The sequence below is a fragment of the Muntiacus reevesi genome, chromosome 5 (genome assembly GCF_963930625.1).
Source record: "Muntiacus reevesi chromosome 5, mMunRee1.1, whole genome shotgun sequence".
Taxonomy (NCBI): Eukaryota; Metazoa; Chordata; class Mammalia; order Artiodactyla; family Cervidae; genus Muntiacus; species Muntiacus reevesi.
This window is the reverse complement of record NC_089253.1, coordinates 108526090-108547396: the sequence shown is the minus strand read 5'-3', so window position 1 is coordinate 108547396 and position 21307 is coordinate 108526090. Positions and strand designations below refer to the sequence as shown.

Below are 21307 nucleotides of genomic sequence, written 5' to 3'. Positions count from 1 at the left end.
ATGGCACACTGTCCCAGAGAAAGAAAGAATCTGCTTCACCCAAATCCAGCAACCCCCTGCCGTCTGACTGGTGGATCACAGTCCTGATTGGGCATGCTGGCCTCAGGAAGTCAAAGCACGCTGGCCAGGGCTGTGTCGCTCTACACACACACACACACACACACACACACGGGCACAGCCACTCTCTAAGAACCACTGAAAATATGTCCAACCTGGTTTCCTGCCAAGAGGTATGTCAGCTCAACTCTAACACATTACAGGGACAGAGCAGGACGGTCAGAGGCAGGGAGTGACCTCTGGGCTTCGGGCACAAAGGGACAGGAGAGGCTGGACCCTCGTCATCATTGCACTGTGTCCGCCCTTCATTTATGGCTTCTGTGTCCAAGGAGAGAGTGAGGATTCCTCCCCTTTGCTGCACCTCCTCACACATTCACAGTACCTGGGCTTATGATCAGGTAAGAGCTGGGAGAAGGGCAGCTTGATAGCACAGGGCTAATAAATCAGGACGTGACCTTACTGTCTGAACCTCGAGCACCACACTGCGAGGATCGTCCACCTGGACACCTCCCAGAGGAGTGAGCCGCTCGAGTAACAATGCCCCAGTGAGTGAGTGCCAGCTGTGTGTGTGCAGGAGCATCCCACAGACTACACAGTAGGGGCAGTATCTCCATCCTGCAGATGAAGAGGACCAGGCTCAGAGATGTTTGTTGACACAGGCATACGATTTTAACCATTTGCTCCACATTTGTCGAATGAATGAATCTGTCTTGCTGAGGAAGGATGGAACACCTCTGCCCTGAAAAGGAGTGCAGAACCGCTCCTGGTATCCCTCTGAGAGGTGGTGGAAGGTGGGCGGAGGAGAAGCGCAGCAGCTTTCGGAAAGTAAACACTCAGTGACTCATACTCCTGACCGCCCCGGGCAACAGTCTCTGCAGCAGGCAATCTGGCCTCTCTCTCCGCTGAGGGCAATTTGGGTCGACAGGGGCAGGGAGGAGCCCAGCATCGAGGCCCTGGAGCCTGTAGCCAAGGTGCCTTGGCCCAGCAAACACAAGGGGCTTTGATGCCTCAGAAAGCAGTGGCTCTCCCCCTAGGATGCTGCGGCCATTCTTGGGCAGGGCTCAGCCCCCGGGCAGGGCCTCCGTGAGGAGGCCACATCTGGGAGCCAGGACAGCTCCTTGAAGGCAGAAACCCCAGGGCTGCTGCCTATGAGTTGTGTGACCTTGGGCAAGTGAGTCATCTCTTGAAGCCTCAGTTTTCTGGTCTGTAAAACGAAAAGGTTGCTCTAACAGTAATAGAGTCTGTCTTAAAGGTTGCTGGGAGGAATAAGGAAAGTCATGCTTGTGAAGTACTCAGCACATTGTCTGGCTCATAACATTTGCCCAGAAAATGGAACTGCTGGTACTACTGATCTCTGGGATTCTCAGAAGGTTCCCTCCAGACCAAACTCAGCCCTTGGGTTAGAAATTGCTCCTCCCACTCCCTCCCTATCCCCCAGCCCCACAGAGACCCTCAGTAGCCTGCCTCTCACGCAGGCAACTCCTGTAAAACTCACACAAACAATCCTTATTAGCCAACCCCAGCAGGTCTCTCTGTCTTCAAGCTAAAATAAATGCTTCAATCAGAAAATGCAACTCAAAGGCTCCCTTGTCGTGCCTTGCTGTCAAAACCCTAAGTCCACACTTTTCAAGTTGGGGTATAGGCACCCCTGGGAGTATATCGGGGCATGCCAGGAATCCATGAGGCCACAGGCTAAATATAACACACTGGGGAAAAGTTAAAACATTTAAACCGAAGGTAACTTAAAATACTCTTTTCATGTTAAAACAAACAGGACATGGAATGTACATTCCCATGAATGTTTAAGATGAAGCAATATCTCAGGGGTAGTTCAAGCTTTCAGTGGGCGTCCCTCTCTCCCTGGTTGCATGTATTTTACCCTGCCCAACCAGCAAGGGGTGCTTTGCTACAGAGGCCTGAGAAGCCCCACTTAAGCAGGGAGGGGCAGATGGGTTTCTTCTTGGGAACATCGTAGTGTCTTCCTGACTCACCCCCATGCTCCCAGGAGCTGGTCCATGTGTTTGGAAGAGGTGGCCCACACGGCCCAGTGCCTGGGAGGCAGTCTCGCTGCCACCATCAAAACATAGCAGGCTTGCTCTCCTGGCAGGAATGGCAAGAACCAGCCTGGCTTTCAGCTTCCCAGTTGGGCTGACAGTTTAAGAGGTCCAAGGACAACCAGACCTTGCTTTCTGCCCTCTCATCTATTCTTCCTCAGCTCACAGAGAACCCACCTGGCTAGCAGTTGGTGTTTGAGCCCCGCGGTGGAACAGAGCACAGATGCTACTCAGCAAATGCTCACACTGGCCATCCTGACGGCACTGTCTCCTGGGGTTTCCGGCAAGGGGGACCTCCAAAGGATTAAGGGTGCCTGGGGAGTTTTCACCAAGGCCCAGGTCCTCCTTCACCTGTGAGGGACCACCAGTGTGGCTGGTGCGGCTACCAGCTGCACACAGACGGGTAGTGAGAACTCAATCCCTGTGGCCATGAAGCTGACTAAGTCTGTTCTTTGCGATCTCCCTTTTTGCAGGGTTCCTGAGCCAAGTGAAGGTCTGCCTTGGAGAAGCAGGCATAGAAGGGCCTGCACATAATGGCGCAGGAGGACCCCCAGGATGGGTGGGGAGACGCATCTCCCCTCTGCAGCTTGACTGGGGAGGCTTATGACCCCGGGATGCTGAGCATCAGCTTGGAGAGTGAGGATGAGGCCCCTGGAAAGGCAGGAGACCAAGGGGCCACCGGTGACCCTGGTCAGCAGGCCCGACCAGGGGGCAGTTCCCACGTGACCGAGGACAATCCTGACTTGCTCTGGCAGCATCCAGCCCGCAGGAAGGAAGAGAAATTCTCTGACTCCTTTAGTGCCGCAGGCGTCGGGAAGAAACCCATGGCACTGCCAGAGAAGAAGACCAGCTGGGAAAGGGAGGCGTCAAGGATCACCCCGACCCAGGCTTCCCCCAGAGCAAGCATGACTTCCAGTGCTCTCCCCAGGGGCCTCTCTCGCAGGTGGTTCGGTGAGACCCAATCTCCTAGGGCCTCATTGTCTGCTGGTGATGAGGCAGACTCAAGGGCAAACCCAGACGCCACCCCGGGCATCCCATCCGACTCCCCCTATTCTGCAAGGTACTTCCGTGCACAGAAGGATAGAGACAAGTCCCCAGACAGCTCCTCTCCGGGGGTGCGCGTCCCCAAATCAGGGGGCAGCTGGGACCTCTCCACGCAAGAGACACACACACCAGCTCAGGAATCGGCTACCCAGGCCCGCCTGGCAGCGGAAGAGGATCTGGCCAAAGAGCGGAAGGGCTCTAAGGACCCGAATCCGGGGACCTCCGGGGAGGGCAGGCAGGGGGAGGCCCGTCCCTACAAGTGCCTGCGGGGCGGGCGGGCGGTCCAGAAGTCGCCGGGCGCCAAGCCTTACGCGTGCGAGCTGTGCGGGAAGGCGTACTCCCACCGGGCCACGCTCCAGCAGCACCAGCGCCTGCACACGGGCGAGCGGCCCTACCGGTGCCCCTTCTGCGACAAGACCTACACCTGGTCCTCCGATCACCGCAAGCACATCCGCACGCACACGGGCGAGAAACCCTACCCGTGCCCGGACTGCGGGAAGGCCTTCGTGCGCTCCTCGGACCTGCGCAAACACCAGCGCAACATGCACAGCAACGACAAGCCCTTCCCGTGCGCCGAGTGCGGCCTGACCTTCAACAAGCCGCTGTCGCTGCTGCGCCACCAGCGCACGCACCTGGGCGAGAAGCCCTTCCGCTGCCCCACCTGCGACCGGGAGTTCGCCGTGGCCAGCCGGATGATGGAGCACCAGCGCGTGCACTCGGGCGAGCGGCCCTTCCCCTGCCCCACCTGCGGCAAGTGCTTCACCAAATCCTCCAACCTGCTGGAGCACCAGACGCTGCACAGCGGCCAGAGGCCCTTCAAGTGCGCCGACTGCGGCGTGGCCTTCGCGCAGCCCTCGCGCCTGGCGCGCCAACAGCGCATCCACACCGGCGAGCGGCCCTTCCCGTGCGCACAGTGCGGCCAGGCCTTCGCGCGCTCCTCCACCCTGAAGCGGCACCAACAGATCCACTCCGGGGAGAAGGGCTTCCTCTGCGCCGAGTGCGGCCGGGCCTTCCGCGTGGCCTCGGAGCTGGCCCAGCACATTCGGGTGCACAACGGCGAGAGGCCCTACCAGTGCGCCGACTGCGGCCAGGCCTTCACCCGGTCCAACCACCTCCGCCGGCACCGAGCCAGGCACCACAGCTGCAAGAAGGAGCCCACCACCCCGTCCTCCGGCGACGAGTGAGGGCGCCCTCGGCGGGCCCGCAGGGAAGGTGAAGAAGACACGCCCACCTCGGATGCGATGACAAAAACGACTAGCCGCCTCCTGCCCTCAAAACCATCTGCAAATACTGAGAAAGCATCGGGGCTGACCCTCGCTAGAGAAAGGTCCTTTTCCGTTTTTACGTGAATAAAAGAAATCCCCAGAAGTTTGGTCTCCTTGAGGGAATCTTCCAAAGCAAAAAAGCCTACCTGTGGGGATGGGAGGGTTAACCGAAACCCCGCCAGATGGCTCAGCCTTTCAGCTTCCTAACAGATGACTTTACCCTGGGCAAAGTCGTGGCTTTGAATTAGAGAAGGCCTTTATCTTAGAGGGGCTTCCCTGGTGGCTCAGACTGTAAAGAATGTGCCCACAATGCCGGAGACCTGGTTCCATCCCTGGGCCCGGAAGATCCCCTGGAGAAAGGAACGGCAACCCACTCCAGTATTCTTGCCTGGAGAATCCCATGAACGGAGGAGCCTGGCGGGCTACAGTCCACGGGATCACAAAGAGTTGGACGTGACTGAGCAACTAAGACATACTATTTATCTTAGAGAGTGGGGCATTTATGTTCTGTATTTTGTTGTTGTTATTCAGTTGCTAAGTCGTGTCTTATTCTTTGCATCCCATGGACTGCAGCAGGCAAGGCCTCCCCGTCCCTCACTATCTATCTGGAGTTTGCCCAAGTTCATGTCCATTGAATAGGTGATGCTTTCCAATGGTCTTATCCTCTGTCGCCATCTTCTCCTTTTGCCTTCAATGCCCTATGTTTAGGGACCAGTTATCCTAGAAATCCACAACAGCCTTAGCATCTGGAAAAGAAGTCTGCGCTTCCACAGTGGGGCTTAGTACCTGGAACTAACCCCCAAGTCTCACCCACGAAATTCACACGTGCCTCCTCTCTGGACACCTCTCTTCTTGTTTCCACCCTGGGAGCTTCAGTCACATTTACAGAGGAATCTGCCCATTTACAGAGATGTATACAAAATTTCTCCATATGAACCTGCCCAAGGTTCACGGAAACTTTAAGGTTCATTTAAACTTACTGGGATCATGAGTTCCAATTTGAAGTAAATAAAATAAAGCATCCCTTGCCCAAATGCCAATCAGCTTGTGTTTCACCATCATTAACACCAGATTTGAAAACCTACCTGACTCACAGCTGTTATCTAACAAAGTTAATTGAAATTTGCATGACTAACAGCCAATCTTAAAGATTACTGATCCATTGATTTTGGCATAGTAATTAGCTCTGGACCTCAACTGGGAGGAATCCATGGTGTCACAGAGTTCGTTGATACACGGGGGCCGATAACACTTCTGATCTTGCCAAAGTTAAAGATATTCCACAGAAAAGGTACTGTACTCCCCTTTTGAGGACATTTTTGGTATATTCCTAAAATCGCCCCCAAAGTCTGCCAAATCTGAATTTCTCTTGTCCTTCACTTGATTTGGACCCAAGAGTGACTGCTAAATAGTCTTCTCATGCTTGATACATGGGGGCCAACTAGAAGTAACATATGTCGTCAGACCTTGTTTGACAAAGGTATCTTAGAGCTCTGACTGTATGCCTGGAGGTTTTGTGCGTGGATTCCCTTAGGTACATCTGCATGTCCAAACGACAGAGTTGGTTCAGGGTCTGGTACGAGAGCCGGTGATTTGGTTCCTAGTCTATCTCCATATTTACCAGTGATATGATCTTAAATTCAGCCTCTGCGTCTGAAATGGCAAAATAGAAATGATAATAATGGGATAACAAAAGTGAACTTCATCCTCCTAGGAGAAGAATGCAAAAGACTGGAAGTCATAAGAGCCAGCCATAACCTGGTGACTATGAACAGAATAGAGTCTAGTGTTAGTTTTTTTTTCTGGGTAATCAGTGAACTATTTGAAAACTGAAGTTACTATTTCTTTTCTTTGTATTCTTTTTAAGATGGTTGGTAGTAGAGTTATTTTCTCCTAATGAAAAATTTTGGTTTGGCCTGTAGTTTCTTAAGGTGGTTGTTCCCCAAACCAGTTCTTAGAAAGGCTGTATAGAAATCACCTGGGATATTTGTTAAATGCACACACTTGCTGAATCCTAGCCTTGAATATTGACACAGGTCTGTAATGCATCTTATAATCTAGTTTATAAAGTTTCCCTTGTGTTATGGTACACAGCTAAGTTGGAACCACTACTGGCATAATTAATATATTGGTGATGCTCAAATTTTATTTAGTAAAACAGATAATAGAGGCATAAGAAGTGGGTGATATGGATGAGAGCATAGTAGAACTAGACTAAAAACAGGCCCAAACTACTAGGACATCTCCTGACTTGGCCATGGTAGACTCAAACTAGCAAGCAGGTTTTGAAGTCTTCCATAATTTCGTTTCTGAGATGAGATGATGCAACAACTAGGTATGGCTTCCAGATGGTTACAGTTTGGGGGAGAGAGTGAGTTAATAGGCCAACTAGATTAGTTTGTTCTTTGTACTTTTGGAGCTCTATACCTTGTTTCTATAGGAGTATACAATGTACTGAATATTATATTATATACTGAAGAGAACTTCATTAATCTTCAGTGCCTATTACCTGGGCTACCCTCGTGGGTCAGACAGTAAAGAATCTGCCTGCAATGCAGGCGACCCGGGTTCGATCCCTGGGTCAGGAAGAACAAAGAAGTCACTTTTCTTTTTTTTCCAAGGAAAGTTGTCCTAGTCTTTTCTCACATCAGCTGCAGGGGTCATGCTGAGTAGGTATTGCAGGGGGAAGCAATCCTGTTGCCATAGTTACAGGACCATTCCATGGTGCACAGTAGAAGGCAGCAATATGTGGAGTGGATGACAGAAAAATCAACCAGCTGCAAGTTGGCTTGGCACATCCTGCCCAATAGCCTGTCCTTCCAAATTAGAGGCAGTTGAATCCTCTATTTGCAGAAGAATCAGTGGCAAACCCGCTCAGATTCTGCCCTCAAGTGATGGTGAGCTATTTTCTGGCTTTCTATACCCTGCACCTCATATCTTATTTCCCTAATATTTAATTTAAAATTGGAGCAGGGCCCTCTTTGTGATGGAAGAAATTTAAAGTTTCTCTCTAGAATAGCCCTGCTGCCACCATTTAGTTTGTGAAAGTTAGCTTGGATATGCCTAGTGAAAATGTTCATTTATAAGTTTTCAATTAATATAAAATTCACCTCCTGTATTCACCAGAGTCTACAGCCATCGTGATCCACATCCTTTGGATAATAATGATGAGTTAGCACTGACCTGGTACTGAGTATGCCAAGAACTCTTTTAAGTGTTTCTCTTGTGTTAACTATTTCATTTTTAAACTAAACCTATTTCCCCATTCTATTTTCAAGATGAAGAAATCAAGAGACAAAAAAGTTATACTGCCTGAGATATTATAGCTAGAAAGTAGCATAATAATGATTTGACATTCTGGCTCCAGAGACTGTGTTCTTAACCACAGAGCTAACTGCTTGTTTGGTATAGAGGAATGTACTGAAATTCTTGATGACATGATTTTCAAAATCTATGGTCATAAATTCAAAAGCAGATAAAGGTTGAAACACAGCATAGCAGAGACCATGGTGTGACTCAAATGAGGAATGAGGAAGACCTGTGAATTACTTAAGAATGGGTCTGGGAAGAGCCCGGATTGGCAGCTGTTAATCATTAAATTCTTGGAAAAACTGTTAGTAAGCTGGCCAGGGGGAAGGAATTGGGTCTAAAGGAATGATGGTTCCTTGAAGGCCTACCATTACTTCATCTCACTGAGGAAAGAAACATTCTGTGCCCTTAATGGACACAGAAAAATACACCAGCAATGAATCTTGGCACTCAACATTTACACGACATTTAATAAACCAAATGCATGCACATTGAACAGCTATATTACCCCTGATCCAAACACAATAGACCACCCAGGATTTCCTACTAGGCCTTAAAAAATCTTACTTGGAAGGAAATGTTGTGTAAAGCATCAATTAATTGCTCGAATACTCAAGCAGATGTCATCGCTAGCCTCAAAACAAGACTCTGAACTGCAAACTCAATGACCCATGAAAATATTGCCAAAGAGAGAATGACTCAATGTTTCATCAAACCAGGAAAGGGCATCTTTTTAAAGTTGAGAGGGTAGCTAATTTTTTATATGAATTGCCCTCTTTCCATTCTGCATAAACCATGCCGGTACAATGAATATTTTTCCAGTATGGCTGGATAGTAATTTTAAATCTGTCTCCTTGTTTTCTCCTCCTCAGTCAAATTGGCTCTGAGTTTCACTGTCTCAGGAGTGTCAGGCACTTGGTAGATTGGTTCAGTGAATGAAGGGAGTATCTGTAAAACATGAGCTGTGATTAGAATTTAAAGAGAAACAGGAGGAAAGCAAGGATATTATCTGATAGTTCAGATGATATCAAGGACAAGTGGGGATAATAGGTTAAATTAGGAGATGTCTGAGATTTCAGAGGTGGAGTCAATTAGGTTTGTTGACAGGATAATAATAGCTACCACTTAATGAACGGTTTTTAGGGGTCAGACACTACATTCATTATCCCAATTAGTCCTTACAATAACCTGTTATGGGGGACCCTGGAGAAATATCCCCATGTGAGATCTGCAACAGTTTTCCTGTCCAGGAAAGCAGGTGAGATTAATAGAGCTTAGTTATTGTCTGTTATTGTTAAGCAGAGTCACTAAATCCCTAGTGTCTGTGTACCCCTTCCAAGAAATAGGTCATACACCCGTGACAAGGAGATTGCACAGAATATGTGCCTTTGGGTTTAGAAATAATGCTTGCTTTCATTTTAATTTTCCATAGTTGTGGCAGTTTAAGATATACACTCACATAAGTGATCCTCCACGGGTGAACTGGTAAAGAACGTGTGGTATATCCATACAGTGGAATATTATTCCAACTATGACAGTGAAGGAAATCCTGCTTTTTTCAGCAGCATAGATGGACATGTGGAGAACCTTATGCTAAGTGAGGTAAGTCAGACAGAGAAAGACAAACACTGAATGATCCTTATTTGGAATCTAAAAAAGTTGAGCTCAAAGAAATACAGAGTATAGCAGTGGTTACAGGGGACTGGGGAGAATTGGAGAGATGTTGGTCAAATGTACAGACTTTCGGCTATAGGATGAATGAGGTCTGAGGAGCTAATGTAAAACATTAGCTTAGTTGATAATGCTATGTTGTGTAACTGGAATGTGCTGAGAGTAGAAATTGAATGTTTTCACCCAAAAGAAAAATGAATATATGAGATGAAGTGTAGTGAAAGTTGCTTAGTCATATCTGACTCTTTGCAACCCCACAGTCTACACATGGAATTCTCCAGGCCAGAATACTGGAGTGGATAGCTGTTCCCTTCTCCAGGGGATCTTTACAACCCAGGGATTGAACCCAGGTCTCCTGCATTGCAGGCGGATTCTTTACCAGCTGAGCCACCAAGGAAGCCCATGTGAGGTGATGTCTATGTTAATTAACCAGATGAGGGGAATCCTTTTACAATGTATGTATATATTAAATCACCGCAATGTACACTGTAAGTATCTTATAATTGTATATGCCAGTTATACCTTGATAAAGCTAAAGTTTAAGAAATGAATGTAGAATATTTTACTAAAGAATTTGCCCCCAAGTCTTGGCCATTCCTCCCTTCAAGAAGTTCAGTTCAGGTCAGTTCAGTCCCTCAGTCGTGCCTGACTCTTCAGGACCCCATGGACTGCAGCCCGCCAGGCCTTCCTGTCAGTCACCAACCCCCGGAGTTTACCCAAACTCATATCCATTGAGTCGGTGATGCCATCTAACCACCTCATCCTCTGTCGTCCACTTCTTCTCCTGCCTTCAGTCTTTCCCAGCATCAGGGTCTTTTCAAATGAGTCGGCTTTTTGCATCAGCTGGCCAAAGTATTGGAGCTTCAGCTTCAACATTGAAGTAGAGGTTAGTGTTTACTCCTTTGTGTGGGTGAGACTCAGCGACTCAGTTCTAGTGAATATAATAAAGCAGAAATGTTAGCGCACAGTTTCTGAGGCTGCATCACAAAAGGCACTCTGGCTTCTATAGCCCTCTCTCTTCTCTCTCTGTCTCTCCATCTTTCTCTCTATCTAGAGGAGCCTGTATGTCCAAGAACAGAACTCTCCTGCTAATAGCTACATCGATGTGTTAGTTGGGGATCCTCTAGCCCAGCTGAGATAGTTCAGATGACTGCAGACCTGCCCACTGCTTGACTGAAACCTCATGAGAGATCTGAAGTCAGAACTGTCTAGCTAAGCAGCTCCCAAATTCCTGGCTCTTGGAAACTGTGTGCTGTTTTAAGATGCTAAGTTTTCTTGGGCAATTTGTCACAAACAATAGAAAACAACTTGCCCCTAGTGCGTAAGAGGCCTGTTACTAGATGTCACCATGGGCCCTGATTTCTGCCCTTAGGAAATGGACAGAGGGTTGGAAAGCATCTCTCTTTCCCGTCATACCTCCCCACGGTGGTCACTGTTAAAGTTGGCAGAAATTCAGTTGGTGTCCATCTCTGCCACAAACTCCATGGCCAAGTGAGCTGTCCTAATTCTAGGGCCGGGCAAGAGAGACCCTCTGGGAAGGGGGCAGAGAATTGTGCCTGATATGTGTACGCTAGCGCTGTGTCTGATGGAGAATGCTAAGAATAAAACCCTTTTGCTTGCCCTCGTTTCTGGAATCCTGCAATTCCTAATCCATGGAGATAAATGGATCAGTGCCTGGTCTTCCTCAGAATGGTGGGGGCTGGGGGGGGTTGGGGGGTGGAATCTCGAATTCTCTATAGAGTGTAGAATACAACCCTATAAAGGAAATATTATTAGCCCCATTTTGCAAATAAGGAAACAAAGGAATGGGAAGATTAGGCCACATATTCAAAGTCCCAAAGTTAGTAAGCACAGAAGCAGAGCACCAAGTGGGATCTGTGGAGCTGTCTGCCTCCGCCTTGCCGTGGGGAAGGGTATGGGAACCAAGGCTTATCCCGGGTTTCTCTCTGGGCTCACTGGTACTCAGCGCTCCTTCCACTATAACCGCTGGATCTTACTCCTGCTGTCTTTATTTCTTTATTCCTTTCTTTATTTTTAAAATGTTTTTTGTTGTGGTAAGTCACATAATATAAAACGTACTATTTTAACCCTTTTTAACTGTACATTTCAGTGGCACTGAGTGCATTCACATTTTTGTGCAACTCTCACCATCATCCATCTCTCAATTTTTTCACTTTCCTAAATGGAAACTCTCCCACTTCCCTGCCCTAGGCTTTCTTTAAGGCAGTGAGCCCTTTCCCATTTCTCTTTCTCACTCCTCACTTTCAAACACCTATCTCCAAGGAATAAGGGGATCAATGCAGAAGGGGAGTTTAATAAGATGATGATGTGGGCACATTTGGGAGCAACTGAAGCTCCTGTTGGGACGTCCTCAGCTCATGTTTCGGGGAGAAAAGTATCCTGAAACTTAGAGATACCTAAAGCTTTTCCGGCATGTTGCTGCATCATCCCCGTCTGTCTTTAGAGTCACAATGTTGCCTCCTTTTTGGACACCTTCGTTCTTCCTCTCTTTATAAGGACGCTATGATGGCATTTAGGGTCCACATGGATAATCCAGGAAACCTTCCCATCTCAAAATCCTTAATCACACGCAAAGACCCTTTTCCCTCAGAAACTAACATTTACAAGCACCATATGATACCTTTTTTTGTTGTTTAGTAGCTAAGTTGTGTCTGACTCTTTGCGCCCCCATAGACTGTAGCCCACCAGGCTCCTTTGTCCATGGTATTTCCCAGGCAAGAGTACTGGAGCAGGTTGCCATTTCCTTCTCCAGGGGATCTTCCTGATCCAGGGATTGAACCCACATCTCCTGCATGATCAGGTGGATTCTTTACCACTGAGCTACTTGAGAAGCCCAGTGGTATCTTTAGATGGCCATTATTCAGCTTACTACACTAATGTAAAACAAACCTCTAAGATGTCAGAGGTCTTACAGCTATGAACTTACATAGTTTTTCCTTTTGGCTGTGCTGGGCTTTCTTTGCGGCCTGTGGGCTCTTCGTGGCAGTGAACAGACTCACTAGTTGGGTGCAGGCGTAGTGTCCAGACCAGGAATCGACCCTGCATCTCCTGCTATTGGAAGGCAGATTCTTAACCTCAAGTTTCCACAACTATGAATATTAAGTGATAAACACTTTTTGCATTTAAGATAGCCGAAAGGTCAGCGGACGTATACTTTTCCTGTCACTCAAACAAAGAAATTTTGGAACTGCAGAGAGCCTTGTGCTGCTCTTAGTTGCTCAGTCAGGTCGGACTCTGTGACCCCACGGACTGTAGCCCACCAGGTTCCTCCGTCCCTGGGGATTGTCTAGGCAAAAATACTGGAGTGGGTTGCCATGCCCTCCTCCAGGGGATCTTCCCCACCCAGGGATGGAACCCAGGTCTCCTGCATTGTAGGCAGATTCTTTTCCCTGAGCCACCAAGGAAGCCCCACAGAGAAGCTTAGAGATCACTTATTTTGCACGTTCAAAGGCTGCAAATTGCTCAGCTTTCAGTGGCAGTCCAGAGCTCTTTTCATTTTACCAGATCCTCTTTTACTGTTTTTGTGTCAAGTTTGATTTCTAATCTTTAAATCCACTAATAGTTATAACTTTAGCTCTGTTAATTTCAGCAGTTATGGTAGATTTAAATAAAATAAATGAAATACATACCGGAACATTTTTACATTTTCTTTTTATACTACTAACATTGCTTTAATTTTAGAATTGCTTCAATTGTCAATATATAGCTTTTTCTGCCTTCTAAGTGCCATTCACAATTTCCATTTCCTTCCCAATGAAATGATCTACCTAAACTTTCAAGTTATTCCATCACTATTAGTCCTTATTTTAACATGTTTTCTACCATCATCGCTTAATATCTAGGCAAAAAATGTTTTCAATTTTAGCATGCAATTGTATGAATTCTCCTTCCATCAAAACTTAAAATATCTTAAAACACACACCGTATGAAAGAGATTACTGCCAATATAATCACAAATACAAAAGAAAGCATTTATTAGAGACCTTTTAAGAATGATGGTTTTGTAATGATACACCAGCCCTGAAGAAAAGTGGGAAAGAACTAAAGATGAAACGAGAGTAATAAGTCTGGAAGTCAGTCCCTAAATCTTTTTTTTTTTAAATTTTAATTGGAGGCTGATTACCTTACAATATTGTGGTGGTTTTTGCCATACATTGACATGAATCAGCCATGGGTGTACATGTGTCCCCCCGCCCCCGTCCCAAACCCCCCTTCCACCTTCTCCCCATCCCATCCCACTGGGTTGTCCCAGTGCACCAGCTTTGAGTGCCCTGTTTCATGCATCGAACTTGGACTGGTCATCTATTTCACAATCTTTTAAAGCAGTTCTGAACCTTTTCTTGAATCAGACTCTTAGAGAATAAAGAAAGCTATGGATCCTATCTAAATAAAAAACCCACATTACTAATGTTTTTGTGTTAAGATTTCAGAGAGTCACAGACTTTGTAAAGCCTATCAGTTCACCCAGAATTAAGAATTTCTGTTAAATTCCTCTTCCAAATGTGTGCCCAGCACCAAAATCCAGGGACTTGAGTCAGTTACAATAGCAAAGGCCTACCACAGACTTACAAAATAAGCCTTATCAAAAACAATCTTTTAGCAGATTTTAAAAAAGGAAAATCAAACAGAAGATGGCTAAGGTAAGTCATACTCCAAAGGGATAAACAGATTTTTTCAAATACTAAAATGAATTTATTACTAATATGATAAATTTGTCATGTTCTGTCATAAAGGTAACAATTATTCTTGTAATGTGTAAAATGGTATATGTAGTTTGAAAAAGGTACTAGTTTACCTAGCTAAAGTATTGCTATAGCTTTTAAGAAAAACAATTTTTTTGTAAAAAAAAATGCAATTACTGACAAAGCTAAACCAAATTATTAGTATACTCTAGGCGAGAGGGTATCTTTGCATCCCAAACTGCGTGCAAATCCACCTGGGGGTTACAACTATGGAAAACCCCACTGAGGACTAGTCCTTCAAGGACAACATGGGGCACCAAATTTTGAAAAGAGCCAGAGGCTTCTTGATAAGGAGTCTGCCAACCAGAAATTTCATTTAGTTCTGTCATTAAAAGCAGTGCTATCTGCACCTGTAAATACCTACTTCTTTACTACTGCTAGAAATGACCATAGCATTTCTAAGTGGGGTAAGAAAAGAAAACAACCCACCCACATTCTTAGATTTATTTTAGGCCATTGTGAGGATGCAGGGTCTAAGAAAAAAAAACCTGGGCTAAGTTAATGACTATCTTAGAAAACTTGCTACATTAGCTCTTTTAAACAATTTATGATTTATTTTTCATTTTTAGCTGCTCTGGCTCTTTGCTGCTATGCATAGGCTTTCTCTAGTTGTGGTGCTCAGGCTTCTCATTGTGGTGGCTTCTCTTGTTGCAGAGCACAGACCCCAGAGCACGCGGGCTCAGCAGTTGCAGCGCACAGGCTCTGTGGCGTGTGGACACCGGGAACGTCTTCTGACTGCCATGCTACCTCTATACCCAACCTGAGGTTCTGGTCCTTTGGTCTTACATATTCCCTAAGCAGATTTTCTAAACAAATATAGCTTCATTTTAGTTTTTAAACATTCTAAGGGGGAAAAAAGAGATAAGTTTTATCCACAGAATTATTTAAATTTACTCAAGGAATTACAAAGATATTTCTTTTTCTAAACAGGTAAATAGTCTTTAATTCTAAAAAGGATTAGTGCAGTAATTGCCTGATTTTAGTCAAGAGGGTACTGGGAGTTTCCTTTAACTACCACTTCCAAAATATACAGCAATACAGAGACAGAGAAACCATTAAAATAGCAAGAGGAAAAAAAAATCAAAGTATACTCAAAAGCAAAATAAAAATCCTCATGGCCCATAACTGAATAAGAATAAAATGCAGCAGCTGGGGCTAAAGGTATACCCTTATCGGGTTCTGGGTCAGAGAATCAGCAGAAATGGCTGGGTGTATGATTCTCAAAGTGTAAGTGAAGTAAAAATGGAGTTGAGTTGGGAGAACATGAGATCACAGCCTGTGAGATGGCTTATGTAAAACTGTGTACCTAGAATAGTAGAAGCAGATACAGTCACTAAACCAGGATATGATCCAGATGGGGGAAAATTAATAATCTAGAGAACAGAAAAAAAATCATGATGAGAAACACTAGGCACTGATTCTTTGAAAACACAAGGAAAAAGAGACAGACTAGCAAGACAGACAAAGGGAAAAGGAAGGGGAGCACACAAATTTTAGAAAAGAAAGAGAAGGCAAGATGGCATTTAGTGGGAAGTTTAAAAACTAGACTACAATAACTCTGCATATCTGAAACTAGTATAACATTATAAACCAACTATACTTCGTTGAAAAAAAATTCCAGAAGAGAAAGTCAGTGGATTTGATTAGTTTTGTAAGAGCCATTTGATATCAGAGAACATAGGAATTTATGAACCTCATTTCAACAAAAGTCTGTGCATAATTGGTGGTTGGGATTAAAAATTCATAATGTTGAAAATTCTGCCAGTGATATAGCTTTTTCTTTTCCATTTGGTCCTATTGTCGTTATGACTTAGGTTTTCAGCTGTGTAGCAAAATTAAAACCAACTGTTATATATGAACATAAAAAAACTAGACTAGAATAAGTATTTCAAAAAATTTACTTGATGCCCATATATTTAAAAACTTAAATGGAAAATTTTCTAGGCAAATGTAAGTCATCAAAATGGCCTCAAGAAAATGAAAACTTAAAATAATAACCACTTAAATTTAATATATTATTTCAAGTCTTTCTTTCCCTCAAACTAATGAAAAGGCCTTAGGCTTATGTGGTTTTACATTAAATTGACTAAATATTCAAAGAATATATAATTATTTTCTATTATAAGTCATCTGAGAGAATAAAAGAAAGAAGGTGACTTTTATATCAACGCTAGATTAGGATAATACAAAGAAAGGGAAGTATGACTAAATCTCACAAAAACAAATTCAAAAAATCTAAATAAATATCAGAAAATCAAATCCAGCATGAAAAAAGAAAATCTAAACAGCAAGAAACCAGCAATGAAACAAACACATTTTGACTGGAAAGGTTTTTATCCCCCCAAATGGTGTTTCCACATAAAAAATTTTATTGAAGTAATTGACCACATTACTTAAACAAAAGAAGTGTAGGATTATCTCAGCAGATGTGATAGAAAATATATTCAATAAAATTCACTAGAAATTCATGATAAAAGCTACAAAATAGAGAAATACTCTTCTAGAGTCCCTTGAAAACAGAGCTTCAGACAAGGACTAAAGTATTGAGTACTTTATTTGGGAGGTGATTCCAGGCAACAGCAGTGAGATCACAGAGAGAACGAAACCAGAAAGGAAGGTAAATCAATATAAATGTGTGTTATCAATATCACTGTTTTGAGCAACCAGTTATCAGTACTGCTGAGACCCTAGGAACACAGGAGGAATTATCCACCAGAGGAAGGAAAGACTAGAGGCCAGGGTATCCATCTCTGAGCTCCCGTTCGCCATCAATTCACGGGTGACCTCTAACCCAGCACTTTGTAATATTCCCACACAAGGACCTGGTAGGCTCCTCTGGTTTTTGAAAAGGCCTACTATTGTAGAAAAGGCTATTGAGGAAAACTAAAGGCAAGAAAAAACAAAACAGAAATCCAGAGATACGTGGCACATGCTTGAGGTGAGATGCTGTTAGCATGAGTCAACACTGTTCATTATAGATGCAGCTGAACTATAGTGAGCTTTACTGGGTACAAAAATGTCTGCTATAGTTACCTGATCAGAAGATACAGCCAACATCATAATGGTGGTGGTAAAGCTCTTTAAAGTCAGCGACAAGGCAAAGATGCCTCTCATTGTTACTATTCAATACTATTTGAGGATGTGATGCTATAAGTTAAGAAAAAAGTAAAAAATTTGAAAGAGAGACAAAACTATCTTTATTTGTAGGTGATAAATCTGTCTACAAAATAATCTAAAAAATGGACAGACAAGTCATTGGAACTCAATGCAAGATTAGCCGATAAAAATTAATAGATTTCTATACACTAGCAATAATTTTTAAAATGTAACAAAACCATATAACATTAACATTAGCAATAAAACCTCTGTGATCTCTAGGAATAAAGTTCAATAAAATATAAGCAGAACTCATGGAGACAATTATAAAATGTTATTGAAGAGCATGACATCAGTTCAGTTCAGTTCAGTCGCTCAGTTGTGTCCGACTCTTGGCGATCCCATGAATCGCAGCACACCAGGCCTCACTGTCCATTACCAACTCCCGGAGTTTACTCAAACTCATGTCCATCGAGTCGGTGATGCCATCCAGCCATCTCATATTCTGTCTCCCCCTTCTTCTCCTGCCTTCAATCCCTCCCAGCATCAGGGTCTTTTCCAATGAGTCAACTCTTCGCATGAGGTGGCCAAAGTATTGGAGTTTCAGCTTCAGCATCAGTCCTTCCAATGAACACTCAGGACTGATCTCCTTTAGGATGGACTGGTTGGATCTCCTTGCAGTCCAAGGGACTCTCAAGAGTCTTCTCCAACACCACAGTTCAAAAGCGTCAATTCTTTGGCACTCAACTTTCTTAACAGTCCAACTCTCACATCCATACATGACCACTGGGAAGACCATAGCCTTGACTAGGTGGACCTTTGTTGGCAAAGTAATGTCTCTGCTTTTTAATATGCTATCTAGGTTGGTCATAACTTTCCTTCCAAGGAGTAAGTGTCTTTTAATTTCTTGGCTGAAGTCACCATCTGCAGTGATTTTGGAGCCCCCCAAAATAAAGTCTGACACTGTTTCCACTGTTTCCCCATCTATTTCCCATGAAGTGATGGGACCAGATGCCATGTTCTTAGTTTTCTGAATGTTGAGCTTTAAACCAACTTTTTCACTCACCTCTTTCACTTTCATCAAGAGGATTGTTAGTTCCTCTTCACTTTCTGCCATAAGGGTGGTATCATCTGCATATCATCTGCATATCTGAGGCTATTGATATTTCTCCCTGCAATCTTGATTCCAGGTTGTGCTTCTTCCAGCCCAGCATTTCTCATGATGTACTCTGCATATAACTTAGATAAGCAGGGTGACAATATACAGCCTTGATGTACTCCTTTTCCTATTTGCAACCAGTCCAACAGTTCCATGTCCAGTTCTAACTGTTGCCTCCTGACCTGCATATAGGTTTCTCAAGAGGCAGGTGGTCTGGTATTCCCATCTCTTTCAGAATTTTCCATAGTTTATTGTGATCCACACAGTCAAAGGCTTTGGCACAGTCAAAAAAGCAGAAATAGATGTTTTTCTGGATAGGACCTGACTAAATACAAGATAGATCAAAGATAGATGCTTATGTATAGAAGGACTCAAGATCATGAAGATTAAATTACATGTAACTTAATTCATAAAGTTGATGCACTTCCAATAAAAACCTCAGTATGAATGTTTTAAGGGTCTTGAAAACTGCTTTGAAAACTTATATGGAAGAGTTAAGACCCATGAATAGTGACAATAATTTGGGGGAGGGAAATGGATAAAAAGAAGCAAAAGGAAGAGGAGTAGCCTGAGTAGTTAGTAAGACACCTACACAGCAGGTCATTTTAGAGTACTTAAGTCAGTTTTGTATTGATGTAAGGATTGACAAATAGATTAATACAACAAAATAGAGAGCCCACAGGAAGATCAATGTTTATATAGGCTCCTGGTGTATGATAGAGCAGGTATCACAAATCAGTGGCAAAAAAAGAAGGTGGTCAATAATAGTGTTGGGATAACAAGATATACATATTCTAAAAATATATTTTTATTATAAAAATATAATAGATCAAAGATATTTATTATAAAAAATAGATATACAAATTTCTTCCTTGCATCATAAATGATTAAATACCCAAATGGGAAAAACAAATATTAAAATTGTAAAGAGTAAATGTAAGATATATTTACAGCATAAGAAGAGTTTTCATTTTTTTTAAGAAGAGACCAAAAGGAATCTTGGTAGAATTGGTAGGATTCTTGGTCGAATTAGACTACTTTGAAACTTTAAAGATCTGTTTTAAAAAAAAAAAAAGGGTAGTATATATAAATATAAGAGACAAGTAAGTGACTGTTTGGAAGAATATTTATGACATATGACTGCCAAATAACTCAAATGAATCATTTAAAAAAGGATTATAAAGGATTTTTCAAAAGAAAAATAAGCAAAGATGATTTTAAAAAAAACCTCTAAAGGAAGAAACTTGAATTGCCAAGGAAAAGATGCTCAACCTTGTGAGTAATCAAGGAAATGCAAAATAAAATGCATTTTCATTTCTTGTCCGTTAGATTGGCAAAATTTAAGATAATCTGACAACCTCCTGATGTGATTCACTGAGAACACAGCATCACTTATATAGTATTCCTGCCAAATATACATAACCTGATCTAATCTTGTGTAAACCATCAGGCAAATCCAAATTTAGGAACAGGAAACAAAATAACTGGCCTGTATTCTTCAAATATATCAGTGTCATGAAAAAGAAAGACTATCCAAGAAGCTGTTCTAGATTAAAGGAGACTAGAGAGAAACAACAATTAAAGGCAACGACTAGAGTGATTTTTATTAAAAAAAATTACTAAAAAGAACTTAATTGGGGACTTCCTTGGTGGTTCAGTGGTTAAGAATTCACCTGGTCTGGGAAGATTCCACATGCCACAGAGCAACTAAGCTCATGGGTCACAACTGCTGAGTCTGTCTGCCTAGAGCCTGTGCTTGGCACAAAGAGTAGGTCCCACTTGCCACAACTAGAGAAAGCCCACGTGAAACAGTGAAGACCCAGCGAAGCCTAAAATAAATAAATAATAAGTTTGGATGTTAAGAGATTATGCTTTAAAAAAGGACTTAATTCTTTTTTTAATTTATTTGTTTTTAGTTGGAGGATAACTGCTTTACAGTATTGTGTAACATCAACATGAATTAGCTACAGGTTTACCCATGTCCCCTCCCATTTGAACATCTATCCCACCTCCCTCCCCGTCCCACCCCTCTAGGTTGTTTCCAAGCTCCAATAAAAGCTAAAATAAGTAAATACAAAGTTCTATTATTTATCTATTTCTTAATTAGGACTTCATTCTTCATTGGGAAAATTGGTGAAATGGTATACTCTTTTTCGATGTTAAATCTACTGAATTTGATCATTGTGCCACAGTTATATAAGACAATGTCTTTGTTCTTAGGAGTTTCATGTGGGAGTACTTGGGACTAACAGGTCATACTTTCTGCAACTTATTTTTAAATGGCTCAGGAAAAACATTATGGAAATAAAAATTGTAAGGGCTTATGAAGGGAAGAAGAGGAGGGAGGAAAGAAGAGAGATAGAGAAAGAAAGTAAATGTAACAAAGTATTAATAATTGTTGAATCTAGGTGAAGCTTATACAGAAGGTCACTGTGACATTCTATCAACTTTTCTACTGGTTTGAAATTTTTTTCAAAATAAAATGTTTGAACCATCTGTTCATATCAAGTACTAGTAAGGTACTCAACATTCAAAAAAATCAACTAAATTAAAAAACTCAACTAAAAACTCAAAAAGCTCATGCTAAAACTCAACATTCAAAGAACTGAAATCATGGCATCTGGTCCCATCAATTCTTGGCAAATAGATGGGGAAACAATGGAAACAGTGACAGACTTTATCTTCTTGTTCTCCAAAATCACTGCAGATGGTGACTGCAGCCATGAAATTAAAAGATGCTTGCCTTGGAAAAGCTATGACTAATGTAAGATAGCATATTAAAAAGCAGAGACATTATTTTGCCGACAAAGGTCCGTCTAGTCAAAGCTATGGGTTTTCCAATAGTCATGTATGGATGTGAGTGCTGAAGAATTGATGCTTTTGAACTGC

At 43.2% G+C, this 21307-nt stretch overlaps 1 protein-coding gene across 1 annotated transcript; it reads left to right on the top strand.

The window, feature by feature from the left end:
• Positions 1 to 2644: 2644 nt before the first annotated feature.
• ZNF648 (zinc finger protein 648) lies at positions 2645 to 4339 on the top strand. The gene has a single exon (XM_065936525.1). It carries the CDS (start codon positions 2645 to 2647, stop codon positions 4337 to 4339), a length of 1695 nt encoding a protein of 564 aa, XP_065792597.1.
• Positions 4340 to 21307: the final 16968 nt, after the last annotated feature.

Excerpts from the sequence above, each read along its gene's own strand:
- ZNF648 (XM_065936525.1), top strand. The coding sequence starts at position 2,645 with ATGGCGCAGGAGGACCCCCAGGATGGGTGGGGAGACGCATCTCCCCTC.